Below are 9,566 nucleotides of genomic sequence, written 5' to 3'. Positions count from 1 at the left end.
TGAAGCTCCAGAGGTGACATGGGAAATCTGCAGCTGTGCCATAGCTAGAAATTTCTGGTGAACCTTAGCACTGGGGCCTCTTACTACAAGCCTATACTTGCTCTGTATTAGCTAGCTGAGCACAAGCCCTCAGAGGGGAGGTCTTACGAGCTGTGGCCTCTGTGCTGAATGTATGCACCAGTCCGCTCTGGTTCTACATGTGGAAGTGGGAGCTGAGGGAGACACTTTCATGCACCAGGTGGAACACTGCCCCATTATCATCTTTATGCAAAGAGAGACCACTGGTGCAGGAACTTGCAGGGAGCTTATAAGCAGGATGGGGTGTGACTTTTTACGTGATCAGATAGCGATAGGATAAGAAGGAATGGCTTTAAACTAAGAGAGGCAAGACTTGGAGTAGATATTGGACAGAAATTCTTTATTCAGAGGCAGTGAGGCACTGGCACAGCTGTCCAGAGAGCTGTGGCGCCCCATCCTTGGGGAGTCAAGGCCAGGTTGGATGGAGCCCTTGGCAGTCTGAGTTGGGGTGTGGCAGCCCTGCCCACAGCAGCAGCTTGGGACTCGATAATCTTTAAGATTCTCTCTAACCTAGGCCATTCTATGATTCTATGATTGTATGAAAGGGCACACTTCCTAAGCAACAGCATAAATGCAATTTGTTTTCCTTTTTGAGATAGGCAGTATAGCACAAAGAGCTCCCAAGATTTGATCTCAAAATGATTTTGAGTCAGCACGTTTAGGAGTCTTCACTTTCAGAAAGCACACTGTATTGTAAAAAATTTCACTCACTGTGTGGTTTTCTAGATTTGCTTGACACGGACAAGAAGAGCTGAGAAAATCAGCATGGCATGATTTTGCTGTAGACAGCTGCCTGTTGGTATGAGGAGTTGCCTTCAGAGCCCAGCAACTCCAAGGAAAGATGTGTTTCCTACCTGCAGGGGGTTTATAGACTAAATTAGACAGGTAGCACAGTAATTGTAACAGATGAGAGTAATCTACATTTCCAGGTCAAGCAGAATCATAAAAACATCCCCAAACTTCCCTACAAAAGCTATCATATTAGAATTTGACAGAAAAATAACTTCTTCATTCTTCAGTAATTTAAAAGTAAATCATTCCTTGTTTTGAACATAAATAATTTGTTACATTTCAGCAACTCCATCGTTGGAAAAAGGAGTCGACAGAAATATTTTAATTTGTGAAATGTTCATTTGCATTTCAAGCTTCTATTTTTTCCCCGTTTCTTTATTCTAATACAACACAAAGAAAAGAAAATCCAACATAGCAGCCATTACAAAGAAAGAGTTCAATTTTTTTTGTTAATGAAATAGTACATCTCACTTTTTTCCATTTTGTTATGTAAAGAAATATGAAAATGCTAAGGTCTTCCAGTATTACTTAAACATTTTGACATCAAATCTACTTATTTTTTCTGAAGAAACTTTTGTATGCAAAACATGGGGTTTATGCATCATTACACTGATGCTTTGTAATCTCCTTTCAAGAGCTGTCATTTATTCACTCTCTTTCCTACTTTAGAGCTTGTTGTGTTTTTCTATATAGAAGAACAAAAATATATTTCTCAGTTGGCACTGCCTTCAGGTTTAATAAAACGAACAATACAATAAGGCAGAACAAAAATAAAGCCTTCACGAGGAAGCTTTCAAGTTATAAATTTGCGTGTGCGCATCCCATTTAAACCCAAACATAGACAGAAAATCATCTTGCCCCTGCGAGCAGCAGGGAGGTTCAGAGTCACAAGCTAAGACAGCATAGATACACAAACATGCAGAGTTTGGTTTTGAAACATGGGACTACAGCATTGTCTCAGCAGGTGCCTATCCAGAGAGAGTCGGCAGTGGAGACAGGCAGTGTGTATTTTGTGAATACTGAGATTCCAGTTTCACTTGTTACGTGTTGTCAGTGTGATCACCGCATAAAGGTATGAAAACTCGGAGTGTACCTGTCTCCCCTCTTTTTAGTTTGGAATATTTTTTAACGCAGAGACACTTGTATTTCTTTAGAAGCTGGTGTGGGCTCTCATAGAGACATCACTTCTGGAAGGCTGTGTCTCTTCTTTTCAAAGTGGTGTGTGTTTAGCTGAGCAGAAACAGAGCTGGAGTGCAGAGGAGGCATAGGAAGTAGATTTTTTGCCCTGAGAGTCTCTAGCCAGGGACCTCCAAAGATCTGAGTCCTCTCATAAGGAGTGTTGAAACCAGACTGGATGTGGCTCTGGGCAGCCTGGTCTGGTGGTTGGCAACCCTGCACATAGTAGGGGGGGTGAAACTCGATGATCATTATGGTCCTTTTCAACCCAGGCCATTCTATGATTCTTTGATTCTATGCTTCTATGAACCCATTAGACTTTCCTGTGGAATTGTCCTCCTGCAGCAAGAAATGAGCCACTTGAACACGAACAGGCTCTAATAACAAACCAAAGACCTTATCACAGTAAGGAAAGCATGTCCTTTCTTGGGCTTCATTTGCCAGATGAAGTAGAACAAATTTAGAGGTTGTGCTTCACTCCTGCACCTATGTACAGCCTTTGGAAAGGTGGGCAGAAGAGGGAGCTTAAAAAAACAGAGGATCCCAGTCCCTGGAGATAGTTGCTGTGTGCCTGGGATCTTCCAGGTAATAGATAGTGCAGTAAATAGCAGAGTCCAGACACTGTCATATATGCTAAACTAATACACTGTAGGCTGGGTCAAGGACATTTCATTTGACTCGTGATATCTGAGAAATGAGTAAGATTTTAAGCCACTACAAGAAGACTGGTCCCTGTTTCAGGTCCTAGGCAAGCGAGCAGGGAAAATAAGGCATTTGTAGGAGGATGAACTGAGTTCCTCTTTGTGCTCTTTCCTGGTGTTCAATCTCCAGCTGATTTTTAAATCAGGAATCATGAGCAAAAAGGCAAGCCCTTTTGTTAAATAGGCGGTTTCCATCCAAGGTGTACATTCACAGCATCTTTTTTTTGCTCTTTCCCTCAAAAGCATGCTCATCTCCTCTCAGCCCACAGATGACCCTCTCTCTCATTCTGACTAAACAGAAAATGGGAAGAAATCATTCACTGTATTCCCAGCCAGAAATATAGGTGCTGACAGAACCCAAAAGAAAGAGGAGATGGTGATGCTGCCTTTGGCCAGAGCAGCACCTCTCTATGCATGTAGAATTTGTAGGCAAGGTGTCTTTCCTGCAATGCCACGAGACCTCTTGCATCCATGCAGCAGCTGCCTCCTCATCAGACAACGAAAAGGGTGAGATCTTCCTTCACACAGATGTCCCCAGTGAGGCACTGGGGATGCAGAGGAGTGCACTGGGTACAAGGAACAGCACTTCTCTACCTCTTCCATTTCATTGGAGCAAAAGACACTCTCTTGTCTAACCTGTTGCCTGGGGAGAAGCTTGATTAATAAAATCAGATAATTAAATAGTCTTTGTTATAACTGTCTGCATTACTTTTTTTTTTTACCTTTCATTGTTCTTTTTCCACTTACCCACCCACCCCCACCCCTTTTCCAGTATTTGGAATCTGGAAAAAGCCGAAAGCCTTTCATCTTATCAGATGTGGTTTATTGCCCCCTGGTTACACAGTAATTTTGGTCTCTGCTCAATGAAGAGGTCATATGATGGGATATCAGCGCAAGAATTGTCAGTTCATTGGACAAATAAGGCAGGGCCTGGAGATACAGTAATAAGACCTGATAAGGAAAGCACAGAGGAGAACCAGCAGGAGAGGGAGACACAACCGTAACAATCTAAAAGGTGAGGGGCAATCCCAGAAGGACACACAAAATACCACAGGGGACAGGGAGAGGGAAGGAGCAGGAATGTGTCTAACCACACATTCTTCCCCAAATAAAAATTAACAAGAATACAGTAGTGCCTCAGGAGTGGAATCATTGGCATTTATCAGCAATCTCTAGGAAATCTTCTCTCTCCACGATGGACGCCTGACTGGGAGGCACAGACAGCCGGTGGGATGATTATCTAGCTAGATGGCTTGAGAAAGAAAATATTTTATCTCTAGGAATAGAGGTGGGGGGTAGAGGGCACTAATTCCTGTTCCTAAGCGTGTTGCAAGGGGCCTCTCTTTTTTTCTTGCGACTGATAAGGTGGGATGATGTTGAAAAGCACCTGTTTGGAAAGTTCAAAGGGTTTCCAGAGTGAGAAAAAAGAATTTGAGCCAAAGCTGGTGGCTATGGGGGAGAGCTGAAGGATAACCTGGGAGGTGCTGGTAAGGAAGGTTTTGATTTGTGACACCTCCTTATGTGAGAGAAGTTTAGCAAGTGTCTCATTTGCTAGTAAGCAGCATGGAGGAGAAGTATTTGTCCTGCCGACTATTTTCTTAAGTTCATAATAGCACAAAATCAAACAAGTTGTCAAAGACTGCAGTCTGAAACTAGAAAAGGAGGATAACTGCCCCAGGAACAGAATTTTCCAACATGAAGCAATTCTTCAAGGGCTTTTTTCACCTGGGTCTGTGAGAAGTACACCTCCTCCAGGGATGGCAGTGCAATTGCTCAGAGCTTTGTATATCTGCTCCGACCTGGGGCTGTTTGGAAGTGGGTGGGGTTGGTGAGACTTTTCACCTCCAGCTTCTGATGCTGGCTTCCCCAGGCACGCAAGCACAGCTCTAGATCCCAAGCTGGCCAGCAGAGAGGAGCAGGCACGCGTGCTCACTTCGGGGTTGCCTCTGTTTCTCCTTCCTACGCTCCTGCAGGAAGGAGGCCAGGCACGAGAAGGGAGAGGTGCACACCTTCCCAGCTGCATGTTTCTTGGGGTGCATCAAGAGCAGGGCGAGCGGGAGAAGGCTCTCTACCCTGGTGCTGCCCTGGTACGAAGATGATGGATCCCTGTGAATGTGCCAGCCAGAGGAAGCCCAGCCTGTCCTTTTCCATTGAGGAGATCTTAAAGAAGCCTTCTGCCAGTACCACCAGCAATGAAACCAGAAACAGGAATAAATACGCTGAGACATCTCCAGCTTTAAAAGCAGAATCACCGTGGGCCTTTGGTAAGTACAAGTTCACATAATGAAAATTACCTTTATTTTATTTTGTTTTGTTTAACCCCTAAAACTACCTGGTCTGATTAGATAGAATTTTCATTCTTAAATTCTTCAGGAATTTGGGATTTCCATAGTCAGGCACAAATCACTCATTGCATTACAGAAATTATTTTCCTTTTAATCTCACAGCAGATTGAGCTGTGCTGTCAGTCTTTGAAGGGATTTTGTACAATCCAGTGTCAGTGGAGAAATGGGTATGCAACTTGAGCAGTCATTGCAGATCGCTCTTTTCAGTAACCGTGAGGTGTCCTCATTGAAAATAGAACATCCTGTACAATTCCCTTTAAAAAGCAATGGTTCTAATATTAATTAATTAAAAAATAATAATGATAATGGTAATAAAAATAAAAAAATAATTTTAAAAAAGCAATGCTTGTCACAAGGAAAGACTGAAACTCAGGAAGCTGCCCTAAAACTGCTGCAACTTAATGAAGATGATTGAGTTTCATTTATGTGAAGAGCTGACTGTGGTCTGAAGTGATAGTCAAATCTCATATTGGTATCATTTTCTGATAAATCTGACCACTCATCCTCAGGCAGGAGAAATGTTCTGTAAGGGTATTGGTAGCTAAGGAGTTTTAGAACTCAATCACTGGAACAAGAAAAGAAAAATCATCTGTGTTTAATCATTTTTGCTTACGATCAAGGAAACTAGGCCTTTTCATGTACTAAATAAAACCAACCAGTAGATAACTAGCATGACTTAGACCATAGCAAAGCATTAGTGCATTAGCCTTTTTTACTTCAGTTTCCTCAGTTAAGTTAATTTGGCCATGAGCAAACTTTTACCCCTTCTGAAACTGTCTTCTTTTTTTCCTTAACAAAGATCAATGACCAGCATTTTCTGGATCTAATGTTTATTATTATTTTTTAATCTACACCTTCCATGAAACAGGAATGTTTTGTGTATGCAGGCATCTTCACTAACCTGAAAAAATGATCAGAAGTTTTGGTGGAAGATTTTCAATCACTTCTTGCTTAACTGCTTTCAACAAAGCTTAATGATACTGCTTATTTTTTCTAACACAAAGAGATTTTTTGTGGAACACTACCCCATTTCCCTGAGCACTGGATGAACTAGTAGTAAGAGTCTTTTTCTAAAGACCTTATGGTTCAAGTGACCACCGCTTATTCACATAGTTTCAACTCTTTTTATGTCCAAATGGAATTCTTATCTGGACGAGAAAGAAAACAAGATCTAAATCAGGAAAGGAGATACAGTAAAATGAGCACCAGATCCAGGCTATATTTTAAATATGATCCTGAAACACAGAGCTTGCCAGTTTGCAGGAGTGGACAAGGACATAGCTGATGTTGGTGCAAGTATAAGAGGACCCACACAACAAAGGAGAACAGGTGCTGGGTTGCCTAGTGGGGGAAAATGCTGCTGTGAGCATTGTGGGAGTAGGATTTTGTGAGTTGAAAGTCTTTTCCAAAAGGCCCATGGCCATCACTCTGTGCTATTGGATCCAAAGTGAGACATACAACATCACAGAAAACAGCCAGTGCTGTTCATAGCACAGATGATAAAACTGCATTTAAACAACATGAGGCTCCCCCCTGGAAACAAAAAGGAATATTGTAGACAAGATCTATTATACTAAGTCTGTTTCATGATCAGTAAGTTGAAGATGACCAGTCCTGTTTTGCAGTGCATCTCCACTAAGTGTGCCACTCCAAGCTCAAGAACTGACAAAACAGTAAGCGGAACATGGCGGGTTCTGGTAATTGCTTTCCTGTACTGACAGTACCATCAGATCCCAAACTGCTCCACCTGAGAGTACAGTCAGTTTTTCACTTTGAAAGTGATGAAGGCAGAACAGCCTGGCTTTGCCTTTGACTTCACATCATCATCTAGCCAGGGACTAGCTTACCAAGGGAATACAGTGACCCTTCTATTCTCTACTAGAAAGTAAGGCTGAATTAATTTACTTAAGGCAACGTAAAATGTTGACTAATGAAAGAGGTATACATGCATGAATATTCATTTACCTGTCTCTAAAACTGAGAAAACATAGAAAAGCAGTACAGAAATTCCAAAATTTTGTTCTACATTGTTGTTGCAATTGATCAAAGAACTTAAAAAATAGAATGAAAAAGATTTTTACTGTTAGTTTCTTACTAACACCAGAGAGATACCTAAGCTTATTACTCTTTACTTTCCCAGCAGAATTGCCAATTTTTGCAGATAGAGTTTATTTCAACACCGTAACACTCTGCATTGTACATCTTGGGATTCTTGCTGTGTTTCATCAAAGTCATCCAACTTTATGCCATTTAACACTGGCATTAAACAAATTATGTAAATATTTAGTCATATATAATTTGGCCAAGGTCAGGGAAATGAAATGAGCGAGGGAACTTGTTGGAAATTCCAGGATAGGATACAAGTCCAGCTGCACTCTCAGAACAGCTCAACAGCAGCAAAGGAGGAAGTACTAACGTCAGGGCTGAGTCATATCTTACTGTAGATTTCCCACCTCCCATATGTTATGCATCTGAGCCAAGCTATGATTTACAAGAGTCAGAAATGGCTCATACACATACCCATATCTCCCATGAACTAGATACCCAGGCTAGAAACAATTGTCCAGCCAGTCTGCTGATCTAGGCAGTCTGGAGACCAAGGTAACACTGGTCCTAAATCCTAAATCTAGGCTTCAAGTGTTGAGAAGATGGTGGGACCAGAAGATTCAGAATGTCAGAAATGAGGGACGTCATCATAGCTTACCATGGAGTCCTCTTCCAAGGCAACTTGGTTAGTTGTTAGCTCTAACTTAAATTGTTCTATGACAAAAAGAATGTGATGTACAGTGACAGCAACTCATGGAAAGCTGGGGCAGGAGCTGATCACATCTAAGAAGATTTCTGGGCCCAATTCCTAAGTTCACAGATTTTTATAAAAGTATCTTCAGTGTGATTTGGAATAAGGAGTGTAGTCTTCCAACAAGCCTGATTGCAGTATTAGGCATTTGTGTGATTACTACACAAACATGACGACAAGATGTCCCAGAACTGCAGTTGGTCTAAAGTCTACTGAAAGATTTGAGTTTTTGAGAGACTCCCATGAAGTTAAAAAAGGAATGGTGAACAAGAAGGTGTTTTAGTATTCAGCTTGTTTCTCCCCTCTAATTTTTTTCAGAGTGCCTGGAAAGAGTAACCATGGCCTTTGCAAGGGGCGCAAATAAACACTCAGCAAGTACCGGTCTCCTTCCTAGTGTCAAATCTTTCATTTTAAACGGGTGGACTAGCAGGTGTGTTTTAGAAAAAGGGACAGTCTGCTAAACTAGTCACTCATCTGTTAAGTGAATTGGCCCCTCTTCTGAAATCCCTGGGAACTTGATTTTAATGTGCTTGAAAGTACATCTGAAATAATTGTTCATTACTTCCCCAGTTTCTGTCAGTGAGGTTCCACCAACAGGAGGTCTTTTGTCAAGGCAAGGAGAGCTTGGGATAAGTACACTACACCTGGGAAATTAGTAGTAAAAGCAGTAATAGATACAGTAATTATGTTATTTTGTCGGCATTATGCCCTGTTGTGTTAAGGATATGCAAATTAATATGAATTCAACTGCCGCTTCACACACAAGTGTCAATATGGTGAATATTTACTTCACCCATAGCAACACTCCACCCAGATTTGTTGTGAAAGAGTAAACAGAAGATGAAGGCATATAACTGAATAGATACCATCTGGCCAATATCAACAATTCACCCCACCTTTCACAAGAAAAACTAATCTACCTAAAAAAAAAAAAGATAAAGAAGCAAGAGAAAAACAGCACACACACACACACAAAAAAGCTGCTTGGAGTTCTTAGTGACAGATTGGTCCCTATTCACCATCTTAGTAGGACCCTAAAATGCCTGGGGCCTTCAACAGGTCAGTTTCTCTCTAGGAATTACACAAAAAGGCTTAAATAGAACTTAAGAGCATTGGAAATAACCTGTTTTCAAAATCAAATCTTACATGCTTGCCTGAAATTTTCCATCCTTTCCTACACAGTTGAAAATCAAACCGAAATGACCATGTGGGGCCATGAGTCAAAGCCATTTCTGTGCACAGCAGTAGCAAATGTCCCATGTTGCATCAGCCCACCTCTACAACCAGAACAAATGAAGAAAACTGCAGTACTCAGAGGAAATTTTACCCCATGCCACTTCACTGGTTGTTTTTCTGAGCTCTTTGCTGTAGTCGTATGAATATACATTGAAAAATACTCTCTGGCCTTGAGAGCTATCACTTGCTAATGCCCTTGCTTGTTCAGGTGAGCAAGTACCACAGAAGGTTTCAATAGGAGGAGGAGGACTACATTCTGGGACTCATAACTCTCAGATCTGTGCCTTAAACTCAGCATCATCCACTTTCAGTCTTCTCCAGAAAGCTCCCTTGATTTTTCCAACCTCTCCATGAGGTTCATACCACTATAATTTGCTTCTCTGATCTCAAAAAACAGATACTTCCACTCCTCTCTACCACTTCATGCAGACGCTAGTATTT

The 9,566-nt window shown here is 41.5% G+C and overlaps 1 protein-coding gene across 5 annotated transcripts in view; it reads left to right on the top strand.

Annotated features, from left to right (window-relative positions):
• Positions 1 to 3,712: 3,712 nt before the first annotated feature.
• ISX (intestine specific homeobox) overlaps positions 3,713 to 9,566 on the top strand; it is a 68,776-nt gene continuing 62,922 nt past the window's right edge. For 2 of the 5 annotated variants that reach the window (XR_005843252.2, XM_040656551.2), the window contains exons 1-2: positions 3,713 to 3,762; positions 4,721 to 5,011. Coding sequence is in view for 4 of the 5 variants with exons in the window: in XM_040656551.2 (XP_040512485.1) it covers positions 4,843 to 5,011 (169 nt within the window). In the remaining variant the exon portion in view is untranslated. Of the gene's footprint in view, positions 3,763 to 4,112; positions 4,235 to 4,615; positions 5,012 to 9,566 lie in introns of those variants that run through there. The other 3 variants (XM_025155535.3, XM_046908839.1, XM_046908840.1) reach the window with 2 other exon arrangements.

Source organism: Gallus gallus, chromosome 1 (assembly GCF_016699485.2).
Source record: "Gallus gallus isolate bGalGal1 chromosome 1, bGalGal1.mat.broiler.GRCg7b, whole genome shotgun sequence".
NCBI classification, from domain to species: domain Eukaryota; kingdom Metazoa; phylum Chordata; class Aves; order Galliformes; family Phasianidae; genus Gallus; species Gallus gallus.
The sequence above is the reverse complement of the archived record's forward strand: the minus strand, read 5'-3'. Positions and strand labels throughout refer to the sequence as shown.